At 49.0% G+C, this 26,532-nt stretch overlaps 4 protein-coding genes across 12 annotated transcripts in view; 2 read left to right on the top strand and 2 right to left on the bottom strand.

The window, feature by feature from the left end:
* Positions 1-8,259, bottom strand: part of DMC1 (DNA meiotic recombinase 1) — a 31,049-nt gene extending 22,790 nt beyond the window's left edge. For 4 of the 5 annotated variants that reach the window (XM_074578961.1, XM_074578930.1, XM_074578913.1 and 1 more), the window contains exons 1-3: positions 8,120-8,259; positions 7,591-7,907; positions 2,110-2,145 (exon numbers count right to left, since the gene is read on the bottom strand). The gene's annotated coding sequence lies outside the window, so the exon portion shown is untranslated. The remainder of the gene's footprint in view (positions 1-2,109; positions 2,146-7,590; positions 7,908-8,119) is intronic. The other variant, XM_074578922.1, reaches the window with a different exon arrangement.
* Positions 7,986-13,154, top strand: CBY1 (chibby 1, beta catenin antagonist). The gene is made up of 4 exons (XM_074579045.1): positions 7,986-8,581; positions 10,146-10,251; positions 10,341-10,456; positions 12,562-13,154. Exons 1-4 carry the CDS (start codon positions 8,504-8,506, stop codon positions 12,640-12,642), a joined length of 381 nt encoding a protein of 126 aa, XP_074435146.1. The 5' UTR covers positions 7,986-8,503; the 3' UTR covers positions 12,643-13,154.
* Positions 13,155-13,331: 177 nt separating this feature from the next.
* Positions 13,332-15,390, top strand: TOMM22 (translocase of outer mitochondrial membrane 22). The gene is made up of 4 exons (XM_074579033.1): positions 13,332-13,497; positions 13,602-13,720; positions 14,029-14,146; positions 14,615-15,390. Exons 1-4 carry the CDS (start codon positions 13,390-13,392, stop codon positions 14,687-14,689), a joined length of 420 nt encoding a protein of 139 aa, XP_074435134.1. The 5' UTR covers positions 13,332-13,389; the 3' UTR covers positions 14,690-15,390.
* Positions 15,391-15,750: 360 nt separating this feature from the next.
* Positions 15,751-26,422, bottom strand: JOSD1 (Josephin domain containing 1). 5 transcript variants are annotated; one of them, XM_074578986.1, is made up of 5 exons: positions 25,477-25,570; positions 24,256-25,072; positions 19,830-19,958; positions 19,520-19,714; positions 15,751-18,134 (listed from the first exon to the last, which is right to left on the bottom strand). In XM_074578986.1, exons 2-5 carry the CDS (start codon positions 24,438-24,440, stop codon positions 18,035-18,037), a joined length of 609 nt encoding a protein of 202 aa, XP_074435087.1. In that variant the 5' UTR covers positions 24,441-25,072; positions 25,477-25,570; the 3' UTR covers positions 15,751-18,034. The 5 variants fall into 5 exon arrangements, with proteins under 5 accessions (XP_074435087.1, XP_074435111.1, XP_074435095.1 ...); XM_074579010.1 differs by lacking the exon at positions 25,477-25,570 and adding an exon at positions 26,319-26,422 and having other exon boundaries at positions 17,218-18,134; XM_074578994.1 differs by lacking the exon at positions 25,477-25,570 and adding an exon at positions 26,040-26,387 and having other exon boundaries at positions 17,218-18,134.
* Positions 26,423-26,532: the final 110 nt, after the last annotated feature.

Genomic DNA, 26,532 nt, shown 5'->3' with positions numbered 1-26,532 from the left:
TGGTAAGGGGGCTTTTTCTAACAGCCTGTAATGGCAAGAGCCTGGCTGGGGTGAGAGAAATTGGTATGCTGGCCGTATGGCAGTATCACTTGGGTGGTATTTAAAAATAAGCAAAGACAGGGGTTCCAAAGAATAGAAGTCATCTGTAGGCTGGCAGGATTGCTCTAACAGCGTATATGAAAAGAGAAAATACACCAAACTCCATTTAGCTTGGTCAAGTGAAACAGAAATTGTTGCTTCCACTTGTTGACAGACATGTGACAGCACAGACTTTCATTACAAAAACATGTAGGAATCAGCAAGATGCAAGCTGAGTAAATTGTGTGTTATGCCGAGAAGTAAAATTCCTCTGCAATACAAGTAAATATAAAAGAAAATGCTTGAAATACTTAATTTCAGATTTTAAGGAGAATAACTTGATCTTCTGCCAGCTTGTTTTCCAGGACTTTAGGTTTTAACAGTACAGGCAGACCTTATGGCTAATGAGCTATTTCTTTCCCCCTCTACAATGTACAATACAGGTAAAAGCCATAAAGTGTAAAACAATACACACATCATTCTTTACTTTGATTTAAGAGAAATAGAATTCAATTTATTTCCAAAGCATTTGCAGAGAAATAAATCATCATTACCGACTTTGACTGTTTTCACTGGCCTCTGTGTCAGGTTCCGTGTTCCCAGACTTGTATTCAATGCAGCTTCTGTGTACATTTACCACTACCATTCCTTCCACCGTTCATACGTTTTTCCTTTCTGCTTTGTCCAAATATCCTTCACTTGCTTTTTTCCTTCTGCCTTACTTTCTTCACTCTCTGTGCCTGAAACTTTTCCCTTCTTTGTGTGACAAATAACCATCTTTTCCTTTCTCTTAAAACACTAAAGAAACAACGTCTAATAAAGAACAATGAATTTCTATTAGACGTTTCAAAGTAATTTGCTACTCTGCATCCCAGTACGGTGGTAATGCTCTTGCGTTATTCTCTCATCCAGGTCATTCAGGTCCCAAGATTTCAAACCAGGAATTCAATCAGAGGTTCAGAATTAAACAGTCAAAGCTTAAGTGCCAGGCACCTGCAGTTCCCATTGACTGCAAAATAAACACCTATAATGGAGCATTTTGGAAGATGTCACTACCTGTCTACATGACTAAATATCAATTTAGGACATTTGTTTTGGAAACAGCAATCCCCATTTTTTACTGACCTGATTATCTGTATTTGCAGCCTGTTGGCTCAGACTGGCTCACCTGTCTCAATTTGGCTCAGACTGGCTCACCTGTCTCGATTTCGATTACAAGTTTTCCCGTGTTCTACACAAAGCTCGACATACTGACACGATCCCTGATGACAGGTTATCACTACCGGTTGTTTAATCTTGGAACTGAAGTAATGGATTACTTCAGCAGTAAATGAATGAATGAATTGTGGGAACAGCCTGTCTGCTGACCCATGAAAACAATTTAGCTTTCTTTCAGACTGACAAGATTTAAATCTTCAGAGACTCAGATTTTCATCTGCTTTTATTTCCAAAATGAATCACATTACATAGATGTGCGAGCTGGGAACTAGTTTCTAAATATTACACCCTTTCCCTCCCAGAAACGTTAAAAATACAAAATTCTTCACAATAGTTAAGCACTTGGTGCATAAGTCAAAGTTAATTATCATTTTTCTGTGCCACATTCTTCACTTCTTTTTTAAGGGAAATGCCTGCTGTATCTTGGCTGGAGAGTACAATACAGACAGCGAGTGTTGACTGTGGAATGATGTCCTGCAATGAGCGAGAATCCATAAACAACAAGGGGAGTGTAGAAGATGCTTGTGGGACACGTGATTGAAATTAGCAAGATCAGACTTAGAAAATGAGAGGACCACTGATGACTTCGAGGAATTCTTTCTGAATGGTTTAGGAAAAACTCCTTTTTCATGTCATCTGACAAATTGTTCAAAAAATCCCAAACTTAACAAACTTGTCAGTAATAGGAACAAGACAAAGAGGTCAGCAATGAATACTTCAAATGAAAGCCATAGTTTCTGTGACACATCCACTTGCTGGCCGCACGTCTTTGTGAACATATTTTTATCTCACATCCTTGTGCAGAGTGCTTACCAGTCTTCTTCAGACTGCTTGTCATTTTGAAGGAATCTGGGGAAGGGAGGCAGAGTGAAAAACACAGTTCGTAAGTTTTGAATCCAAGACATAGAACCAAGTTTATGCAGAGAGAGCACCCTCCATAAGGCTCATTTCGCTTGGGCACTCAATGCAAATTCAAAATCTGTATTTTCAGCGTTCTTTTTTCCCTTGTGAACCAATAAAGATCCTGCTTTACTGCTGTTGAACACACTGACGCCATCCAGCTACTTATATGACAACTGCTGAGCCATCAAGACCACCTTCTACCTGGTCCTAGTATGTCTCATATTTGCACCCCTTGCTACCCCAGGGAGCAATGCAAAATTAAGGCAGGAAAACAAAACAAAACAACTGGATTTCTCATTTACTGCACTATAGTCCCTGGCCTTCACAGGTCTCATAGGGATGGGTTCTAAATGTCCTGCATGCCCCTGAACAGCTTTTACCCCCAGCTAGTTCAGGCCATGGGTGAGCAGTCATCTCCATACCCCAAAAGCCCAGAAAGCTACCTCATCTGCATATGAGCTTGCAGCGGATACCCAGGACTTTTTTAGCCACGCAGTCCATTCTCATGCCACTGGAGACACCACATCATCTAAAGCCCACATTATTTCCAACTTTTGCCTTTGGTAAAAAGGTCATCCACAGGCATACATTTCTAACACAAAGAATCAGTATAGAGTACGACCAGTAGATTAAGGCATCCTGGGGAGAAAAATGACTACCTGATTCAGATATGACACTCCTATTTAGATTAGCAGGGACTAGGGAGAACTGCTTACACCAGTATTCTTCCAACTATTCCTTTGGTGACAGCAAATTTTCATCTTGAATTTTTCCAGTTCCAACTGGGAATAGTCCCAGCTAGTGTAGCTTCCTGGGGTTGGTAGCGTGCCTAAGTGGAGGGAAAGAAGGAATGGTGAAAGAACACAGAAAAGAAAAGAATACTTGGCTGGCACTTTTCTCCCATCTTCGTAGTGTGCTATACACACTAAGCTTCACATTTTCTTGTGATGCAGTGTCACTTGTTTGTACAGACAAAGCACAGTTGATGCCACACTAAAATAAGCTTAGAAGAGGATTTAGAATGCAGGCCCTGTTTGTCCTCACATACAAACAACACAGCAGCTCAGCCCAAAGGCTGAACGTCTTGTCTCCAGCAGCTGCCAGCTGTGGACCCTTACAACAGAGCATAAGGAACCAACCAATACCAAGTGATCCTTTCCCTGGTATAGCCTCCTTGCATCCGCTAATCGAGAGTCTACAGACTGAAGGTTTAATACTTCATCATTTCCTGGAAAGGACATCTTAAGTGACCCACAGAAACAGATGGCTGTGAAAGCAGGAGACAAAGAGAAGAATGAAAAGACAGACATGGAAAACAAGCAAGGAGTAGCCAGGTAATAGGAACAGAATGAAGTAGAGCTTAACGGAAGCTTTCACTGCTGTGTGGATGGCACGTGTCCTCTGAACCTTCAGTCTCCCGGTCACCGAGGACAAACTCCATCAGGAAGCAATGGATTCTATCCAGAGCATGTGAGTGGCAGAACGGCCTGTATATTTGCTTAAACTCTTTAAGGTGAACAGTGTGGCAAGAATGATTGGAAAACCTTTTCAGAGGCCTGGGAACTTTGTATACAACATCATGGACTCAAATCCACTTTTCCTGCTTCTTAGAGCACAGGATATGTGTTTTACACATTAGAACATGTAAGAAACGCCCAAGTAAATAAATGTAAATGTGTGGAATGTATATGTGTGAATTCAGGGAAGGAGGGCAGAAACAGAGTTTGAAAGACAAGGGATAATTCAATTTGCAGCCTACGGCTCGTGCAAGCGGCATTTCCTGACAGGAACAGAGCACTCTCACCTATCATCCATTGTGAAATGGCATTGCAAAGCTGTGTCTTGGACTCATCAGGACTCATCAGTACCGAAACATGATCTTGGGAGACCGGAACAGAATCAGGTACACGAGGCTTGACTCAGCAGTGAAGAGAAAAAAAATGGGGTTTAAGGACAGAAAAATGACACCCCTATATACTGTTTAGTTAAGACATCACAGACACACTGTTCTTCTGAATAACAAAGTCTACATTTCTGCCAAAGGAATGGCTGCAGCTTTGAAAAGCCAGTAATTAAGAAGTGCACTACTTGGCAAAAAAAAAAGGATGAAAACATTTCTACTTCCCTCTTTCTTTAAAGAAGGTCGTGTTATCAAAAGTGAACAATCAGACAGCGTAGATATTTAGAACTTTCAGAAGACAATAAAAACTTGCGTTAAAAATGGCAGAAAATGAAGAACCCAGGAATAAGAAAGTAATGAAAAGGGAGAAGGCAGAGGTGAATTAGGTATTCCTTGGGTGAAAGATAGAGGGCAGACGTGAGTGACTAGAAAACAAAACCATGCTTTTCCCCTGTTTTATTATTTTGCTTACGTTATTAAGAGCTTTCCTATCCAGAGGACAAAGGCATGAACTTTCCTGGCTACCACCTGGTGATTCAATGCAGGGACACCACCCATGACACCTCAGTATCCTCAAAAGTTACACTACAACTCGTGGTTGGATGTTAGGATTCCTGCAAGAATTGGATATTAGGATTCCTGCACAGCACTCTGAAAATATCTGTTTATAGGAAAAGTATTAATTTCAGATTACTCCTGTGAGGATGGATTTCTCCACCTCATTTCACTGTCCTTGTGTTTTCTTTGTGTAGCTATAAGCACTTTAATGAGGGCCTCCTGGTGGTGAACTTGAGACAGTAAAGCAGGAGGAAAGCATAATTCTTTGCAATGCGGTGAAACAGCTATTCTTCTGTCTCTTGAGCTGGCTATAATGAAAAGAAGAAACAAACAGAGAAAAAGAGGTGTTTGCTTTGCCAATAAAATGTAGGTGTGATATTCTATTATCTAGGATACTAAAAGAAGGGACATAGTTAACTGCAGAGCACTGAGGCGACAGGAATTCTCTCACTGCTGAAGAAACTAATCAGGCATGGAATTAATTGCAATATGCCAAAAAAAAAATTATTTTATAAGTTTTAAACTCAGTCTCATTTAGCCCACCAGTCAATGTAGCAAGTTTCAAGCAGCTATAATTACAATTAATATTCTCTTTGACATCAGCATAAGCCTAGAGTAAGTCTACTGAATTCACCAGTCAGTGGTGTTTCCCTATAATTATTGATATAACAGAGAACAATGATAATCCCTCAGTATATATGAAAAAAGACAAGAGAAACACTATGGAGTTAAAAGCGGCTCTGAGCCCATCTAAGCTATAGATTCTGTATCACTTGTGAACTGAAAAAACTGAAGAAGATGCTCCAAATTAGGCTACCAAGAACAGCTTGGGTCTATTCCAAAATTTCCACATTGTCATGTGCTACAGCCCTATCTTCGTCCTGTCACTCTCGCAGCCTTCCACCAGCGTTCCCAAAGATGTCTTCATAAAAAGATATGCAGTTTCCTTATGTGATGACTGCAATATGCAGGTTCCTCACTGTTTAATGAGCTTTTGCAGATCCTAAGTGATATCTCTAGCTATTGTACTAGGGGAGAGAGTGAGCGCTAGGTGTTCGCTTCCCCGCAGAGTGGCAGGCACAGAAGGATGCACAGTGCCACACTACAATGCTTTTAACATCGCTTAAAATCATAACGTCAAACTACCCGCTGGCAGGAGAACAATGGAATACATTGAGAGGCAATGCTAGAAACAGCAATGGTCGGCTCTTGTCTCAGTATCTACCTGATGTAAGTGGAGAAATAACCCCCAAAAGCTGCTGCCAGAATAGCCTGGAAGGTTGGTGCAGTGAGGAAATTCAACAGCATTTTTTGAGGAAATGGAGTCTGGCAAGAAAGGAAATTTAATAAAACCATGCAAAGCAAGAAAGATTCCTGAAGCAAATCACACCGAAAATCAGACAACTGAACCTCTTTCTCTCGCTCTCAAACTTCTGGCGAAGCTTTCTGAGCTCTCATTCAGAAGCCCTAGCGGCTGTGAAACTACTCACATACGTATTAGCATCTGTACACACAGCAATCAGGCACACAGAAGCATGCATTCACCTCGCACACCAAGGTGGTGGGATGGACTGCTTGGCTTTTTCTGAGACTCCACCTCAGAGAAAGAGGCTGTCAAGAGATTCTCTCTGCCAGAGAATCACCATGAGACAAATGAGATAAATGAGACAGTTTAGTTTTACAATAATTATACTCTGTTGCTACAATACTCATCCTGCTTAGGGCAAGACGAATTCAAGCGCACAACTGTGCTGAAACATACAGGTTTCTTCTAGGAAGGTAAACATCACTGCCCCTGTGTTACTGGCACGGCACGTCCTCACCAGAGCTTCTTAACATGTATTTTTCCCTGCTCAATAACAAACCCCTGAAGTATTTTTAAAGGAAACATATGCGCCTTTGTCTTTCAACATCTCAGGGATATGCTTCTCTCATCTGCAGCTCTTCTTGTCTGAGTGTTGGTTTGGAAACTCAGAATTTTTCAGTGCATTTAACAACTGAAAAAAAAGGAACCGAGTGTTAAGAGCTCAGTTCCTCGCTGTCCTGTATGGTCATCAACTCTTATAAGCACCTAGGTTAGCTACAGTTTTTTTCAGTTCAAAATTGTAATTCTGCATTCTCCCAGCTTTTCTTCCAAGGTTCTTGCCCTCATTTCACTCGGGCCTGTTGTCTTTTCATCTTTCTTATCCAATATATGCACACACACATATGGATGTTAAATGCCAATAGGAGCCACAACTATTTTACAAAGCCCTTGTTCAGAACCCCAAGTTTTTGTTCCACTTTTAAGGGTGTTGTGTCATCCCGCCCCTTCTGTAATCCCTTCTCTTATAAGAAAATCACTAATTTCCAGTGCACAGACTCTAGTACACGGGGTCAGAAGGCAAATGTTTTTATAGCACGCGTACTGCAAGAATCAGATATTGCTTAACTGGGCTACCAGAGGATCCTGCGGCACCAGAGATTTTTCTTGTCTATAGTCACTGGGTTGGCACTGTGATATTTTCCAATTCTTATTCCAAGTGAGCAATTTTCTCGTTGCCTTCAGGCAAGGTGCCAATTAAGGACTCTGAGAATGAAAGTCTGTTAAAGAAAACTTTTTTGTGGAGTATTAATACTTGTACAAATTAAAAGGTTGGTGATTCTCTTATTTTCTCCTCGCCTTACTGGCACTTCTGTTTCTCTGCCCTCCCTTTTTTTTCACCCTTTTCTTTATTGTTCCCCTTTAACTAAAGTCAGCCTCCTAATATCTCATTATTCTAAAATTTTCAGGAAAGCCTCACAAAGCCCTCAACAGAAGCATTTCTAACAATGAAGCAAGTAATTTCAGATCACTAAATTCTAACAGATTGGAGGATTACTTTAAAATTTAGAAAAGGAGTGGTATTTTGCCTCTGCGTTGTGAAAAATACTGGGTGATATGTGCTACGTACCCCCGCCGTTCATTCAAAATATTATCCAGACCAGGTACCGAAGCCATCTCCTATGGAACACAACCCAGCGAGTACCGCAGTAAAACTAGTTTTATCCCACCACGTGCTGAGGAGGGAGGACTTTGTAACACGCAGAGAAGATCGGAGCACTGGGACGGAGGCCAGCTTATGGAAGAACGGCCTTCTCTTCTCTCTCCATCTTCTAACCCACCGTTCCCTCTACTCCTGCGGTCCAGGACCCCAGGCCGCCTCCGCTTCTCCTCCCCACCTTCCCAAGCAAGGAGGGATTCTCTGCCTCATGGCCCTTCGCTGTTTATCTGCAAAAACAATTAAAAAGGCTCTTCCAACCAATTCAACCATTTAGGGCGGAAAAAAAATAAATAATCGCAAGTCTGATCCGGCCCGACCGCGGGAAGAGCCCCATCTCCACAGGGCCAGCCCCTCCGCGTTCCCCCCGCTCCACCGCGGCCAGCGGGGCGGCTCGGGGGACGGAGCGGGCCCCGGGGCCGTCAGCCGAGGCCTCCCTCACCCCGGAGCATCCCTGAGGGCCCGTCCCGGCCGGCAGCCCCGTCCCGCCGCCCCGGCCTGAGGGGAGGAGCAGCGCCGAGCCCCGCCGTCGCCATGGCAACGCGGAGGCCGCAAACCGCTGCCGGGACAGGCGGCGGCGGAGGCCTGCCCCCCCCAACCATCCCCCGCCATTTAACGCTCTCTGGAGGGGGTGTGTGAGGAGAACGGGTCTGGTTTTAAGTGGAAACCGGGTAACGTCAGTGGAAGTGCCGGAAAACGGGCCGCCGGAGGAAGCCCCGTCCCCGCCGACGCGGTCGCTGCTTCTGGCCTACGGCCCCGGACCGGCCGCGTCCCCGTGCCCCCCCGCCTTGCTCGGCCGTCGGGAGGGCCCGGCCGGCAGCGCGCCATGCCGCTCTTCGGCAGCACCTTCAGCCCGAAGAAGACCCCCCCTAGGAAATGCGCCTCTCTCTCCAACCTGCATCTGGTGAGTGCCCCGCGATTGCGGTGGGAAGGGTTGGTGGGCAAGCAGGGGTGGGCCTGTGTATGCCCGAGCGCCATAGCCCTTAGAAGAGCTCCCTTCCTCCCTTCCTCCTGTGCCTCTTTCCTCACTGGTGGCCAGACACGAATCCCCACAGCATTCTCCTGGAGAAGCTGGCTGCCCATGGCTTGGGTGGGCATATGCTTCACTGGGTGAAAATCAGGCTGGATGGCCAGGCCCAGAGGGTTGTGGCGCATGGGGTTAAATCCATTTGGCGGCTGGTCACAAGTGATATTCCCCACGGCTCAGTATTGGGGCTGGTTCTGTTTAATATCTTTATCAACAACCTGGATGAGGGGATGGAGTGCACCCTCAGTAAGTTTGCACCAATTTGGGAGGGAGTGTTGTGTCTGCTTGAGGGTAGGACGGCTCTACAGAGGGATCTGGACAGGCTGGATCGATGGGCCGAGGCCAATGGTATGAGGTTCAACAAGGCCAAGTGCCGAGTCCTGCACTTGTGTCACAACAACCCCATGCAGCGCTACAGGCTTGAGGAAGAGTAGCTAGAGAGCTGCCTGGGGGAAAAGGACCTGGGGGTGTTCGTCAGTTGCCAGCTGAATATGAGCCAGCAGTGTGCCCAGGTGGCCAAGAAGGCCAACAGCATCCAGGCCTGTATCAGGAATAGCATGGCCAGCAGGACAAGGGAAGGGATTGTCCCCCTGTACTCAGCACTGGTGAGGCCACACCTGGAATGCTATGTTCAGTTTTGGGCTCCTCACTAGAAGAAAGACATTGAGGTGCTGGAGTGTGTCCAGAGAAGGGCAACAAAGCTGGTGAGGGGTCTGGAAAACAAGTCCTGTGAGGAGCGGCTGAGGGAACTGGTGTGGTTCAGCCTGGAGAAAAGGAGGCTGAGGGGAGACCTTATCGCTCTCTACAACTACCTGAAAGGAGGCTGTAGCAAAGTGGGGGTCGGTCTCCCAAGTAACAAGTGATAGGACAAGAGTAAATGGCCTCAAGTTGTACCAGGGGAGGTTTAGATTGGATATTAGGAAAAATTTCTTCACGGAAAGGGTTGTCAAGCATTGTAACAGGCTGCCCAGGGAAGTGGTTGAATCACCATCCCTGGAGGTATTTAAAAGACGGGTAGACGTGGTGCTGAGACACATGGTTTAGTGGTAGTTTTGGCAATGTTAGGTTAATGGATGGACTCGATGGTCTTAAAGGTCCCTTCCGTAGACGATTCCATGGTTCTATGAAGGTAAAAATGGAATAGCTCAGGGAAGGATCATCATCACCCCACCCACAGGCAAGAACTGTTTCACCTAAAACTTCTCACCAATGGTCTCTCAGCCTGGGGAGATGAGTATATGTTAGGGTGGGAGAAAATGCAGGCATGGTAATGAGAGGAACTGGTCCTCTATTGCAGCAGTTCATGGCTAAAATTAGGGTTTCAGGCTCCAGGGCCAGTTGGACCAGCAGCTTCCCTTGGAATGCCAGTCAGCAAGAAATGGGAAAGCAGGGGCTGGCTTTGGATTTCTGTCCAGCGCTGAGTGTGATCTCCTCCCTGCAGCTGGATAGATCGACCCGTGAGATTGAGCTGGGCCTGGAGTACGGCATCCCCACCATGAACCTCGCTGGCCAGAGCCTGAAGTTTGAAAACGGCCAGTGGGTGGCAGGTAGAGTGCAGCTCAGCTTGCTTTGATCTGAAGTAGTCACGGTTGGCTGACAGTCCCTATTATGACCTCTTTCCTTTCTTTCCTTCCAGAATCAGGAAGCTTCACGGGGGATCGCAGGGAAATGCAGCGCTTGCGGAAACGAAACCAGCAGCTAGAGGAAGAAAACAACCTCCTTCGGCTGAAAGTGGACATTCTGCTGGACATGGTGAGTCTTTGCCCAACTGCCACCTGCCCGTGGCAGCGGGAATGCCCAAGCAAAGGGTGCTGGGACCGCCAGAGGAGCCCCTTGTCGCTGCATCCCGCTCTTTCCGCTTTACCCTGCTATGCAAGACAAGTGTAACAGCAACGTGACTGTGGGAGTAAAGTCTAAGCTCCTCTGCGAGAAGAGGGGAAGGTTCCCCCCTGCAGCAGAGCTGGGCGTTTGTGAACGCTGTGGCTGATTAGAGAGGAGCCCCTGCAAGTGCCCTGTCTCCTCTTTCCCTTTCTGCCTGGGGTACGGCATTTTTCTTGCCCCTCTGGCCTCTGCCCTAACTCTGAAACCGAGTTACAGTCACCCTCTCTGGTCACAGAAGATTAAAGCTTCCATCTGCTCTGACAAGAAGTGGAACATCTATTCTATGCGTAAACCTATGGATGAGAGAATTCCCAAGCCCTAAGTAAACCGAAATTCAACCTTACCGAGAGATCACAGGTTTCGTGCTTAAAACCTGGAGACACTTTCAGTCTCAGTCTGTCAAATGGTTTAGCCTTTATGTCAGTCCAAACAAACACTTACTTATTCCTTCATCATTTTCCTTCCTTATGCTCTTCCTGTGTTTTAAAACTGGCTTTTGTGGCTGGAGCCCTTAGCAGAAGCCTCAGCCACTCTCCAGGTTTTCCAGGCGAGCTCAGGGAAGTGCGAAATCTCGGCTTCCCCCTCGCTCAAACAGGAACCAATTCCCTCAGGCCATAAATCTCGGCAACCTCCCTGGAAAGGTTGCGCTGTGAAATTCATAAAGCTTCTGAGGCACAAATGTCACGACACAAGGTGCTTCTCCAGAAGGAGAGCCATCCCTGATCCCTTTTGGGGGCTTTCCTGACCTGCCAGGTGCTCCCGAGGTGTGCGACAGGCTGCGAGGCCAGAGGTCCGGCGTTGGCCCCGCAGCTGTGGCACAGGGGGGAAGCTTTGACATGGTCCCCCACAACATCCTTCTCTCTAAGTTGGAGAGATACGGATTTGATGGGTGGACTGTTCGGTGGATAAGGAACTGGCTGGATGGTCACAACATCCAGATGGAAAAGGGTGACAAGTGGTGTCCCTGAGGGATCCGATCCGTATTGGGACCGGTGCTGTTCAATATCTTCATCAATGATTTAGACAGTGGGATCAAGTGCACCCTCAGCAAGTTTGTCGATGACACCAGGCTGAGTGGTGCGGTTGATGTGCCAGAGGGACGGGATGTCATCCAGAGGGACCTGGATGAGCTAGAGAGGTGGGCCTGAGCAAACCTTATGAAGTTCAACAAGGCCAAGTGCAAGGTCCTACACTTGGGTCGGGACAATCCTCGTTATCAATACAGGCTGGGGGATGATGTGGTAGAGAGCAGCCCTGTGGAAAAGGACTTGGGGGTACTGGTGGATGAAAAGCTGGACATGAGCCAACAATGTGTACTTGCAGCCCAGAAGGCCAATGGCATCCTGGGTGACATCAAAAGAAGCGTGGCCAGCAGATCCAGAGAGGTGATGCTCCCCCTCTGCTCTGCTCTCGTGAGACCCCACCTGGAGTACTATGTCCAGCTCTGGAACCCTCACACAAGAAGGACATGGACCTGTTGGAGCGGGTCCAGAGGAGGGCCATGAAGATGATCTGAGGGCTGGAGCATCTCTCCTGTGAAGACAGGCTAAGAGAGTTGTGTCTGTTCAGCCTGGAGAAGAGAAGGCTCCGGGGAGACCTTATAGCGGCCTCTCAGTACCTGAAGGGGGCCTACAAGAAAGCTGGGGAGGGGCTGTTTGCAAGGGCAGGTAGCGATAGGACGAGGAGCAATGGTTTTAAACTAGAGCAGGGTAGGTTTAGATTAGACATTAGGAAGAAGTTCTTACAATGAGGGTGGTGAGACGCTGGAGCAGGATGCCCAAAGAGGTGGTGGAGGCCCCATTCCTGGAGACATTCAAGGCCAGGCTTGATGAGGCTCTGGGCAATCTGATCTAGTTAAAGATGTCCCTGCTTACTGCAGGGGGGGTTGGACTAGGTGACCTTTAAAGGTCCCTTCCAACCCAACACATCCTATGATTCTAAGCTGACTCTTGTCATCGCTCGCGGTTGTGTTGCAGCTCTCCGAGACCACGGCCGAGTCCCACCTGATGGAGAAGGAGCTGGAGGAACTGAAGAGCCACAGCCGGAGGAGGAAGTGAAGAAGAAGTGGTGGCCGGAGGACGGGGAAGGCGAGGAGGCCGGCTGGGAGCCCCCTCGCCCTCTTGGTGCTGCGCATAGGTACTTCGTTCCACGGCACCGCCAGGAGCGAGGTGCCTCTGCTGTCGTGTGGTGCTGCAGGTTGGATGCCCCAGCGAGGCACGCCGCCACGCTGCTCGTTAACGCTGCCGCCACGCTGCTCATTAATGCTCGCCTTCGTTCTCTTGACGTCGACGCCTTTCCTCACCCCAGCCCGGCAGCCGGTACCCCTTTTCCTAAGGTGGCCTGACAGCAGGCGGTGGGGAAGCTCCATCTGCGGGGCGGGGGGTAGTCGCCTCCCTGCCTGCTCTGCTCCAAAGCGCAGGGAGACCCCCGACCCCCACGAATCCCTCCCCTCGGGTGAGCGCGGCGGCTCGTACGAGCTTCCCTGCTCGCCTTTGGCCAGCAGCGTGGCGGGGGTGCTTCTTCTCAAGGGTTTTGCATACTTTACATTAAAAAAATCTTACATTTTAAACCAGATTCTACGGGTGTTTGTTATGTAAAGGGTCGTCCTGCGAGACGAGGGGGGAACGGGGCGGGGAACAGGGTCCTCCCAGCGGAGGGTGGCGGCCGGCGGTCCTCCCGGCCGCTAGGGGGCGCTGCCTGCCCCCGAGCCCGGGTGGCTGGAGCACCGCCCCGCTTCCGGCGGCGCTCCGCCCGCCCTTCCGCTTCCGCTGGCTCGCCGCCCCCTCCGTCCCTGTCAGGTGGTGATGGCGGCCGCTGCGTCCCTGTCTCCCGAGGAGCTGCTGCCCAAGGGCGGCGCGGGCAAGGCCGAGGAGCTGGAGGACGAGCTGGAGGAGGAGGAGGATGACGAGGAGGTAGCGGGGCGGCGGGAAGGGCCGGGGGAGGCGGGCCGGGAGGGGTGACCCCGGCGGGGCCGCAGGGGCGGGCCGGGCCTGACGCGCTGCGATGCCGCCCGCAGCTGGACGAGACGCTGGCGGAGCGGCTGTGGGGGCTGACGGAGATGTTCCCCGAGAGCGTCCGCTCGGCGGCCGGAGCCACCTTCGACCTGTCTCTGACGGTAGCGCAGAAGATGTACCGGTGAGGGAGCGGCGGGGCCGGGCCGGGTCGGGCGGGAGTCCCGCGGCAGCGGGGCCCTGTGGGGGCGTGGCGGCTCCGCCGGCTTCCGCTGCGGCTTTGGCCGACGGTAGCGCGGCGAGGGGCGGCGGGGCCGCCGTCTTTGTTCCTCGGCGTGTTCCTCCCCCTAATTCCGAAGGTGGCGGCTCGGGGTTGGAACTGGGGGGAGGCTTTTGTGTGAGGCACGGAGAGGAAACGCGGGAGAAGCCCCGTGCCTTTAAGAAGCAGCTAAGGAACCGTTCCTTATTCCTAATGCGATTTCTCCTCCCTAGATTCTCCAGGGCAGCTCTGTGGATTGGGACCACCTCCTTCATGATTCTGGTTCTTCCTGTTGTCTTCGAAACTGAAAAACTGCAGATGGAGCAACAGCAGCAGCTGCAGCAGCGACAGGTGAGGCGGGAACCCCCCAGCCCTCTCCCACCGCCCTTCAGAGCCGGCTCGGGGTACCTGCACCTACTCCCAGTTACCGGCTGCTGAGGGAGCTTACGGAGCAAAGTGCAATTTGTTATACGTTGTGGCCCCATTCATCCCACTGGATGTTCCAATGGGATGATCCTGCTGATTCCCAGTAACAGGCTGGCAGCAAACTCTGGCAAACACAACCTGGCTTTCACTGGGCTGAAATCCGCAGCGAGGGCTGCACACAGGCCTCTCGCAGCAATGTCAGCACCCGCCCCGTTTGCATTTGGTGTGGTTGAGCATTAAATTTGGTTGCCACAGCAGGGGAGCAACCGATGTTACAAAATGCTGCCAGTACCTTTGGTGGCCTGCCGAGTAGCGAGGGCAGGGCAGGGCAGGGCAGCGCGGGGCAGCTGCCCCGTGTCCTTGCAGCCCCACAACTGACCATTTTCCTTCCAGATCCTCCTCGGACCCAACACGGGGCTCTCGGGGGGAATGCCAGGGGCCCTGCCTCCGCTCTCTGGAAAGATCTAATTTGCAGGAGCTGCGCTGGATTCATATCATGTGGGAAGACCTTGAGATGATGATATATTGAACTATTGATTTGTTGGGTCAGGGCATTTTTTTTTTTTCCCTGTTTGTTTGTTTTTATTTTTGGTTCTCCTTTGGGACACTGACCTGTTCATAACAAGGTGAGGGGAAAGCCTCCCTCTCTGGACCTGATGATGGCTCCTGTCTGCATCCTCCCCCCTGTAGAAGTTGTGAGTTTTTCCTTTTATTCAATCAGTACACCATAACCAGTTAAAGACTTGAACTGGGGGAGTTCCAGCCTCCTTGCTCCTCCACAAAACCACCCCGGGCACAGGTCAGGCTTCAAAAGGCAACAGTCAAACAAAACCCAGTCCTTTCCTGGCTGGCTGGGAGCTGAAGGACACCGGCGACAGGAGGAGGACTGACTTTCCCAGCAGGCAAAGGAAAGGAAGGAGGGGTGCGGGTAGCTGTACCCCATGGAAAAACACGCTCGGGAAAGAGGTGCCTGTGGAAGTACCTTCACTGCGACTTAGTGTGTGTATGGGGGTGTGTGTGTGGGCGCACGCGAGAACGGAGGGAGCAGCAGGCCAGGTTTGAGACGATCACATCCGCGCTGATCCTCTGCCTCATAAAGTAGAGCTTCAGATACCGGCTGCGTATTTTTTTGTATCGAAATATTAAATAAATCCAACCTGAGCAGCGTGGTTTTAATAGACGTCCTTCAGGGAGGCTCGGTCCTTTCAGACCTGTCGGTGGCCTTGCGGGTAGAGACCCTGCCCTTTCATGTGTGGCCGCGGGGGAAGGGAGGGACAGGGCTTCGGCTTCGTTAGGGGGCTGAGCGCTCTGCAGCCCTTAAGGGAGCTCTCAGGGAGGGGATTCTACCTCAGCACCCGTGACCGACTTTGGAGGCTATTAACTCTGAGAAAGGCTGCAGTTTTATAACCAAAGAAAAAAAAAATTTATTTTTCCTTTACATACTTTGTTACAGAACAATTCAGCTGAACATACAGAAGTGATAGGACATTTATATGGAAATTTTTTTTTTTTTTCCATTTTTAATATTTGGTTAAACAAAATACATCTCTGTAAACAAACCCAAAGACAAGGCTCTAACGAAACCAAACAAGCAAGAAAACAAAACACGGGCTCCCCACCGCTCCCCAGCAGTGGGACTGGACTCGCCCACCCTCAGGCCCAGCAGCCTTGCCTCCCCCCAGGGTGTGATCGTACACTTTCCCTTTACCTGAGCAGCTGGATCACACTGTTCCCTCCCTCCCTCCCCGCCCCCCCACGGGAAAGGTGCTGACATACAAGGAGAAGAAAGTAGCCCCAAAGTATTTTAAAACATCTTTGCATATTGTGCACTGATCCATTGGCTTGCAGTTTCCATGCAAACAGGGTTGTTTTTTTTTTTCCTCCAAAGTGCGACTTTAATCAGCATAGAAAAACGTTGCTGTTGAGATTTATTCCCCTCTGCTCCCCCTCTTGAAGAAATGGCTTCAAGTCACGAAAAGAACGCCGGCAGGCTGCGCGTCCTGCCTGTAAAGTGTTTAAAAACTCTGCCAGCTGGTATTGGTCATTGGAATGTGTTACGAAATAGGACTTTTTATAGAAACCTCGGGTCTTTAAAACATAAGAGCCGTTTGCCCTTGACTGCGGGAGACTGTGCTCAAAAGACTGCAAAACAGTGATTGCCAGATGTCCGGGGGTCGGTGAACATCATCGTCCCCTCGTCACATGGCCTCTGTTCTCCGTTAGGAAGGTGTGAGTTTGGTGGTCTCTCAGCTTCAAACACCCGCTGATACTTCGTGGAGCTCTCGAGAGGAAAATAACTGAGAACAGGTAGTTATGACCCCACTCCTTTCGCAAGCTCCAACACCAGTAACGAGACTTTCCTGCATGATGGAGTAGGATCCTCCAAGCGCCGTCACGTCCCAGAGATTGCTGTTTAACTGAGACATCCCGTGCATAAAGGAGAGAAGCAAACGGAAGATCAGCCAGGAAGAGCTAAACGCAACAGTCTGTTCCCAATTCAGCATTTCCTCCTCCTGCTGTGGAAGGCATGACTGAGCTACAGCTCGCCCAGGTGACTGGGAAGCAGCTAGTGGAGATTCCCCTTAGTGTCTCCATGTCTAGTCACTCTTCCCCACGGAGGGAGAGGAGGAAAAAGAGATTTGTCCATTAATGGAATGTTTGTTGGCCAACACTACAAGAGAAGTTGGTTCAACTACCAGGCCAGGGTCTCTCTAACACCTGAAGGCTCTGGTGGACCCTCTGCATCTCCCACATTACCAGCTAATAACTATAAAAAGGGCAAAACCTGACTATTATAAAGGCTTCCCTCCTCAGATGATTTTTGCTTTGTAACTTTACCTCCTTCTGGGACATTTCACGTGACATTCACAACTGTGGGCTTGACTTCTGGAAAGAGGAAAATAAAAGGGAATGAATTCCTCTCAAAACCCCTGCAGTTTTATTCCTCTCTCCAAGCAGCCCCTAAACTACTGGGTGACCATGCAGAAAACCAAAACAGATTTTAAAAAAGGAAAACAAAAAAAAAATCAACGTAGCACAAAGAAACTCAAGCAGACTACAACCTCTCTCCACTCCAGAAACTCGATGCTCCTCAATTAGCCTATGCTCGCTGTTTCCACGTTGCCTTCGCCAGCCACATGCTGCTGAACAACCGCTCACCACATACATAAACCCCTGGAGACACTGGGGAAGAATCCTCTAGCTACCCGAAGAATTTTTCTTGAAAGATGACACTGTTTTTATTATTGTTCTCTCATTCCTGGCACAAACCACCCCTCAAGAAGCAGAGGGTCGTGCCAAGCACCGTACCATTCCTAGTGTTTGAGAGCGTCCTGAGAGACCCTTAGGAATTGCAAACATCTTCGTGACAACTTGTTTTGGAGGGAGAGACTTGCAAAGAGGCAGCAGTGTGCTTGGCCCCTGCTCCTTCCTGACAAGCTCCCGAGGGAGCAATGTCCCATGACACGCGGCTTTGAACCACGCGGGGAGAGGGAGGCCAGAGGCTTCCAAACACCCTGGCCCCAAAAGCCCAGTTTTAAAGAGCGCAACGCCTTCTAGCTAGCTGAAGGGCACGCAGCTCATCCATCTTTGCAATTAAAGTGATTGGCTTCCAGTTTCCTCCACTCTGCCCTCAATTCTTCCCCGCGCCCAATGTCCTATGCCATTGCCCTATTGCACCAAGGAAGGAAGAGAAGAGCCTAACAAAGGAAGTTTCAGACGAGAAGAGTCGGGGCACCCATTATCCAGGTTTCAGGACGTCAGGAGTTCAGTAAAAGGGGAAGAGCTGTAGTGGGAGGACAGAGTCAGTCCGGGTCACACATCAGCTCTCCAGCTCTGATGTGCTTCCACCTCTTCTGGCACCACCAGCAGGAGTTCACAGTTCTTTCCTCTCAGCTGGTGTTTCAAAAATTTCCTATCATAAAGGGAAACAGAAGTAAGTGCTACTCGATGTAGAACTCTGTCGTTTTCTACAACAAGTAAATGCAACTAACTACGCAAACATTACAAGAAATGGGAGGAACTCCACACACGCTGTCTTAAGTTATTTTCTAACAATAAAAAACCCTGCAAACATTAAACTTGCCCCACTAGATTCAACACACCTCTACACAGCAAGTTATTGCAGATTCAGATAGACACAACCTTAACCTCAGCAAAGATATGTCTATATAGATGTCACTTTCCAATTTTCCAAGGTGACAAAAATAGAACTAAAACCAAGCCCAGTTTCTTCACATCTCAGTGATCAAGAATCCCACCGCATTTAAAAAAAAATGCCAACAAATCTGGAATACTCATTCCAGATGATGAGATACTCTCAATACAGGTCATAGCAGCAGCATACCACCTGGTCATCTGACACGGTTCTGCAGCCCCTTTCTGCCCATAAGCTTTATCTAATGCCAAACTTGGCTTTTCTCTAATAACTGTGATAGTTAAATCAACGTTTTCTCTGATATCTTTTGGCCCAGATTTCCAAAATTTCCTATATAGGAAGCCTTTATTTATTGCTGAAGAACAGCACACCCAGGATAAACTCCACCAGAAGCTCTGCGCAGCAGTTCCAGAACTGCGTTACTTTACCCCAGAAGTTCACAAAAGGCTGACATTTCCTTTCCCAAGACTTTAATGGCACAGTTGGCTCTGCAAATACTGCTCGTGTGCAATCCCTACCTCAGAACAAGGCTAGCTGAGGCAGCAAAGCTGCTAGTAGGCTTTAGAACAGGATGGAATGGGAGCTGAACAGCAACTAAGAGCAGGTGAGACTTCACAGTCCAATTACACCAACCACCTAGTGTTAAGACTTAGGCGGGGAGTCAAGCCAGAAGCGCAGCGTATGCTTATGTAGGCAAGTGATTTCCCAGCAAGCAGCTTTCACTGCTCTCAGGGATAAGGCTGCACTTCTCGTCTGGGAAGCCTTTTGTTAGTAAAATACACACAGATCGCTAGTAAAGAGGCAAAGGAATGCTGATACTCTCACATTTGAGAGACCAAGGAACAGCACATCTCGTTGCAGGTGTCACTCACTAATACCAGACTCGGCCTCTACCTTCATCACTAGCGACAGACCCAGCCATGTAAGAGACGAAGTCGGGCTCTCGAGCTCGCAGAGATAACCAATGCCAAAAGCACTTCATGCAAACAGGGTATAAGTTTTAGTGGAGGCACAAGAACCTTATTCCTCTCCAACTATTGAAGTTCAACCATAAATGTTTCAGTTGCTAACTGCTTAAGGACAGATTCCTCACCTCCAACAGGGAAGGATTTGAGGAGGAAGAGGATACAAAACAATCCTACCTGAGCTCACTTTCACCTCCAATCCACTCGGGCACCTTGAGTTTGGAGTCGAGGTTGTAGTAGGTGCCTCCCACCTCCCGGACGCAGATCCAGTGCTGTCGCTTGAGGGGGAGCTTCAAGGGGCCCCAGCAAAGGCTGGAGGGCAGATTCATGATGAAGCCCATCACGTTAGACAGGGCAATGACATTAACATCCCTGAAAGAGTGCAGAAAACAAGATGGCAATAAGATTATAGTCTGTAGTTTAACTTCATCTCTTTCCTGTTTTTACAAACAGCAGCCATCTCCACAATTACGCAACTTCTCAGTACCTGCGCTTGTCCCACCAAACCGCCTCATAGCCTTTGGTCTGAAGCGCTGCCATGATCACGTTCACATCATAGTTTCCGTTTCCCAACATGCTCTTCTTGTGGGGCGTCACCATGGTGTTGGGAGACAGCCTGCAAACACAACAGGAGACTGCTCCAGCAGGCGTTTGCTGAACCTATATTCCACAACTGGAAGGGGCTAGTTGCTGTATAACTTGAAGCCCATTTTCAGGGGTTTTATGTTTAAACACAAACTACTCTGTTCCCCCTTATCACTCAGAGGGGCCGAGAGGGCTAAATAATGCATTAAGAATAACTTTGATGAACAAAGCCTCCCAGGATCATAGCTTTGCTGTGAAAGAGACCACAAAGCAGGATACCTTTCCCCACCACCACCTCCTTGAACCGGTACTTCTGAAGGAAGGATGCTTCAATTATTTTTCCCCTCAATTCATGACTGGAGTAAAAGCCAGTCTGCCATTTAGAACAGCAGCTCTCACATTTTCAAGAGTTCAACAGTCAACGTCAGTCTTTAAAATTGGCTGAGATAACAAGAGGCAGGAAGGGTTGGCTGCAAAAAATGGTTGTTCTCCCTCACCCCCTCACTGGTAAATGAAAGAAGTATTTAGACACAAAGCTGTGAAGATATTTGGGTTTGGGAGCTTTCTAAAACACTGCCATTGCTAAAAGATAAAAAAAAAAAACAACCCTCTGTTGTTGTAGGAAACTAAACAGCTAACCTTGTTGCAAACAAATATCTTCAGCTTTAATCCATAAGCTTGCCTAGACATCACTTGCATCACTATAGCATCTAAAAATCCAGAATCACACTCCATCATGCTACACGCAAAAATATAAGACAGCCTTTAACAAATGCAGGTAATGGATGCAAGGCATAAAACATGCACACTCATAAAAAAAAGTTAGTAACTTTTATTGTTTTATGGGGTTTTTTCCCCAAAAAATTTTTGTAAGGAGGGGAAACAATGAGGTGGTGAATTATTATGAAGGTGACAGATGGCCTTCAACAGCTGGAAGGACAAGCACAGGGGGAAACGGGGAGCAGAGAACAGCAAGGTCATGCAACACCAAACCAAAGAAAGTCAAGCCTGAGATCAGTTCCTTTTTGTTGAGTTGCTCTTTTGATTGGTAAGGACTCCATCAGGTCTGCTGGCAAAAGGTTCGGGTATTTCACACCATCCAAATAACCACATTTCACCTGCCTCTCCCTCATGTCAACTCTGTTCCCCCAAACTCCTGATGTTCTTGCATGTTTTTTTGCTCAGGATTTAGCTCAGTGCAAGTTCTGCAAGCATATTTCATCCACTGAAAATCCCTCAGCCCTTCTGCATTCCTTCCCTGACAACATAAGGCATTTCGCAAGAAGAAAGCGGCAGATTGAGTAGGGAGTTTCAGACCAACCAAGGCTAGAGAGGCTACAGACAGGTAGCTTTTTGCATCAGCTGTGGGTTTTCTTGCAGTGGAGCAGACTGCAGCAGAACAACCTGGGAAGTGATTTAATTACAGAAGGGAGAAGAGTCTGAAACAATGTGGTAATGTGAAAAGCTATTAATACCCGCCACCGGGCATTTCCAAGCGGGGCAGTGACATTTTCACAGAATCACAGCTTCCAGTCTCCAAAGCTCTGCTGTATTTTGCTAATCACAGAGATTTAGCTTGTCACAGCTCTTCAGCACCTCCATAAAGCAAGATCACTTGGCTACAAATAATTCCTCGAGATCATTGCTTCAACGTATTAACTCTCATTAGTGACAGTGAGCTAGGAAAGCCTTCCAATTAGCAGAGCCCTTTGGGTTGCACAAGCACCCTCTTGTGGCACCGTTTTCCAGAGACAGGCTTGTTTGCGAGCTGAAAGAACACATTTATCTTTGTTCCTTCCAGCAACTTTCAGCGCCCCAGAAATGAGACGAAGAGATCAGCAGAGGTGACACACTCAGAGAACTGGTACCCGTGAGCAAACTTTCACCAAGAATCACCTCAAGGTCTCTACTCACACACACCTAAATAGGGTTCACAATCACCAGATGAAGGATTCTGACTGGACAAGGAATTAAGTTGCCTCCCCAAAGTTGTTTTGAGTTTTTTTTGGTTTTTTGTTTTGTTTTTTTATCTAGACACTAAGCTGAGGAAGACTGACAAAGTTGGACAGAAGTCCAGGTAATAATCCCCCTGAGCTTTCTAAGTCAGAAAATTCCATCAGCATGTTGTCTTAACGAAACGGGCTCACAAGATTCCTTTATGCAGTAGTTGTCTTTCCTAATCAGGTCTCAATCCACAGACTCCAGTGAAGCGAAGAGATTTTGTTTGTACCTCCATGCAACATTTGGAACATGCCATCTTACTTCCTGCAACAAAAGCCAGAGGTACATAAAAAAAAATACATTTCTTGTATTAGAGGAAAGAGGAGAGGAAGAACTACAAAATCAAGAAGTGAGGTTGGGCCATGTTTTGCCATACGCTTGAGATGACAATCATCAGACTACACTGGCCTAATGCAATGGGATGCAGCAAAAGGTAAACTAGTGATTAAACAATGTGGTTCAATCATTCTTCAAGGGATGTGGTAAAAGCTACAGAAAGCTTAGGCTTATTTGTGATTTCGTTACCTTGTCAACACCGGGTTTAAAAAAGAAACAAAAATGACACCTCATGACATTTTTGTAGCTTATTGAAAATGTTCATCAGTCATTTTATCAGTCATCAACACAGAAGATGACTAGACACAGGAAAGACATACAGAAAAGTGATATACAAAGGGCAACTAAATCCACACTTAAAGGCAAGTCTAAGAGCTAGACATGAGTAGTAACACAACAGAGATGCAAAGGTAGCGGCAATTCTTATGCATAACTTATAGCTCATCCATTTCCGAGAGGAATTTCCACACTACTGTGGGGCTGAATCAATCTGTGTATCTTGATCTAAATATTAGGATGGAACAATACCAGGCTGGAGTCAAAGATAAATTCTAAATTCTCCCTTCTAGGACAAGAGTTCCAACAAGATTAACATCCCAGCTCTTTCTGAGAGGTTTCATGCTGCACACTAATTCTCTCTCACCAAACCCAATGAAAGCCAACTAATTAGATCATCACAGTCCTTCTACCACATGAACTGCCTTTGTTTGCTTCAGGCGAATAACAACCCATCTGTGATTAAGATTCTGACAATTGCTGCTGTGGAACAAAACAATAGTGTCTTTACACTGGACAAAGAGTGCCTTGAACCTGCCATGATCAGATCCCCTTCACCAACAGAAATTTTATTTACAACACTATCGTAAATAGCATTTACATCTGATATTTGCTGTTGTCCATCACCACATTTCTTTTGCCAGAGACAAGCATGCGGTTGACGAGTCAAGCATCAGTTCCATAAATCTGCCCATTTTCAGGACAGCAGCAACAGGCACGTAGCTCCCTGCTCATCAGCATAGGGTACCGCAACTGCCTTGTCCAACAATACCTGCGTGACCGCTGTCATGAAGCACCATTTCCTACCCACCACAAACACAAGATGCCATCAACTGCTGGTAACGGGTATTCAAGCGTAACCTATGCGATGAGTACAACGTCCACAGACTAAGTATCAGAGGAGACCCCCTTTCCTGTTTGATTACTTAGCTTCACCAATGGAAGGTCATCACAATTTCCAAAGGCATGCTCAGGAGAATTTCCACAAAGCATTGAAACAGCATAAAGTAAACATTTAGCAAAACATGAGCTACTGTACAGGCCACATTAATAATTTACATTTATCCCAGTAGAACTCAAAACCACTTTTATTAATTATCTGAAGATGTCAGGAAACATTTAGCAATGCCACATAAAATGGGGATCTGGCTACTGAAATTAATTCCAGTTTGACAGATTACACGGTCTCACTACACAGAAAAAACCCATAATGAACTTCACTTAACCACCTGAATAAGGAGTCACTCCTAATTTCCAAAAGAGCGTTGTGGTACTAAATCAGTAAGTTTTTATGATGATCCATTTGTTATTCCTGCTGCCTTCACTCTCCCAAGCCAATCCCAAAATCCATTATTAACATCAAGATAACAAAGCAACACAAGGCAGGGGCAAAAATATGCAAGACAGGAAGAAGATGCATTAAGGTGGGTGGGGGAGAAGACAGCAGTCCAACTACATGACAGCATCTGCAATAAAGCCCTTGGACCCAAAACTGCCAGCCAGAATAGTTTAAGAATTAGAAAGAGAGAATTTCTGCACGAAGAGATGAAAAATAAGTGGGGAGGGTGGGGTTAAAAAAGAAGCTAGTCAGTTCAAAGCACTGGCATACTCTGAACGCCTCCTTTGCTCTATTTTTCCCCCAAAATGAGATCTGAAAATTCCTCCGAGCAACAGAGGATAAGGGGAAGCTAACACCAGTGTAGAGAGGATCCTACCTCTGAAAAATCTCCTGCAGGGTTTCCCTAGTGAAGGCGTTGCTGTCCTGGAAGACATTGTTGAGAGCATGGAGGGCACACAGCTCCCTACGCTGCTTCTCATGGTAAATATGCAGTGGTGGTGGCTGGGGTGGCTCTGGTGATTCCGACTTGGTCTTGTCACCTTTCCATGGCACGCAACTCATTTTCTCGCAGGGTGAATGGAGAGTAGGTGGTGAGAAAAGAAGGAGGCTGAAGTTTCGTCCTCCACAGTCACAACAGCAGCTCACTGCCCCTTTCTTTCGTAGGCTAGCGCTGCTTCCAGCTCACAGACCCTCCTCTTGTGCTTCAGTTTGTTCAGTAATTGCCTCTGATGGCTGGTTTTAAAAACCACATAAAGATCTGCAACATATTTTTCCTTCCTCCTCCCATACCCCATAAAATGTCATACTTCCCTCCCCCCCACAGAAAAAAAAAAGTCAAAAGATAGGAATCCCCTTAGTCTCAAGGTACCAGCTGGACTTTTTCACATCGCTCCTTTTCTTCCATCTCCTTTGGTCTATAGTGCCACTAACAAGGTACCCAGAGCAGGTTAACAAAGAGAGGCCCACCCCAAAAGTGCCAAAGTGGAGAAGGCAAAGCCAGCTTCTGGTGCTGCCTATGGAAGCACAGGGTGGCTAAGGACTTATCAGCTGCATTCCTCCATTCCTTCGGGAATGACTGAATCCAGGCAAGAAGATGCCAAAAGCTGGGGAAAGGAAACCGCTTCTTGCTAGGCCACAAAAGAAACAAACCAGCAGGTCCAGGCTCCGGGGAAGGCAATTCCTCACGAGTCACCCTGCACTCCGACAAAGGGAAGTCTCCGTTAGCGTTGAGAAGAGGCAGCACAAAGCCCGGGGAGGGGAGGGGGGGGGCGAGGGGAGAGGGAGGCAGGCAGCAGGCGGGCCCAGCCCCAAGGCCTGCCTCGCACCTTCCCACCCCGGCCCTCCCCACATCGAACCCCCCCACCACCACCCACCGGGGGCGGCGGCCGCTTCCCACAGCCAAGGCCCAGCCCCACACACACCCCCCAACACTGAGGGGAGGCCTAAACCATCCGCCCCCCGCCCCAACCGCTGCCTAGCGGCCTCCCCACCCCTCGGGGCTCGCCGCTGGGCCGAGGCGCTCGCCCTTCCCCTCAGGAGGAACGCGAGGACAAGCCTCCGGGAGCCGCCAGGCCGGGCCCCGCCACCGCCGCCTCACCCGCTTCTCGGCCCCTGCCGCCCCACACCGGCCGCCGACAGCGCATGCGCGCCAGGCCCGCTCAGCCCCGCTTTTACACACACCCCCCCCGCCCATTCCCCCCACCTCCTCCGCCCCGTGACCCCCGCCGCGCGCGTGCCCCGCGGCCCGCCCCGCACGCGCCGACGTCGGGAGCGCGCCCGCCCCCTGACGTCAGAGGGCGGGGCGGCCCGAGGGGAGTGAAGCCGGGGGGGGGGGAACGGCGGGGCCGGTGTCCGGCTGCGAACCACCGGCGGCCCTTCGGTTCGCCCCACCCCCAAAAGGGCCCGGGAAGCAGCGAGAGCCAGTGGCCGGAGAGCGGGGCTGGCTGGGTTCGTTCCCGGCCCCCGCGGTTAATTCGCCGCGTAACCCGAGGCGAGTTAATTTCCCTGAGCTGCAATTTCCCCTTCCCGTCTCGTCTCGCTTAATTAGCGAGAGCGCCGAACCTCGCGCCGCGATAAATAACGCCAGGGCGACTGAAGTGGTTTCCCCGACGGGTGAATAAACATAAACCTAAACCCTCCCCGGCTTCGCTGCGCCCCGACCTGCGCCTGGTGGCGGCGGAGGAGGAACAGGACGGGCGGCTTCCCCGCCGGCCGGCCCGCAAAACCCCTCGGCGGGCGAGGTTTTCCCCGTTCCTCGGCCCCTCAGGGTCCGAACGCCGCGGGCTCGCACGGCCGTGCGGCGAAGGGGTTTTTTTTGTCAGGATCCCGGAGCCTGAGGGGGGCGGCGGCGGGTCCCTCTGCCGACCCCCCACCGGCCCCGGTAGCTGGCGGCTTCACGAGCGAGGCGTGAGCGCTGACGGGGCCCCCGACGCCCGTTACCTCAGCGGAGCGGCCGGCCGGGACAGCCGAATCCGCCGCTTGAAGGGGCACTCGGCGCGCTCCCTCCCCGTCCCATTGGCTCACACAACTGCCCGTGAAAAATCTCCTCTTTCTCATTGGCTAGCTCCAGATAGTACCCACCCACCAGGGCGGGCCCAGTCCATCCGTGGCAGCAGCTTAGTCCCACCCAGTCGCTAGAGTCTTCTCATTCGAT

Source organism: Larus michahellis, chromosome 1 (assembly GCF_964199755.1).
Source record: "Larus michahellis chromosome 1, bLarMic1.1, whole genome shotgun sequence".
Classification (NCBI taxonomy): Eukaryota; Metazoa; Chordata; class Aves; order Charadriiformes; family Laridae; genus Larus; species Larus michahellis.
This window is presented reverse-complemented; position numbering and strand designations above follow the sequence as displayed.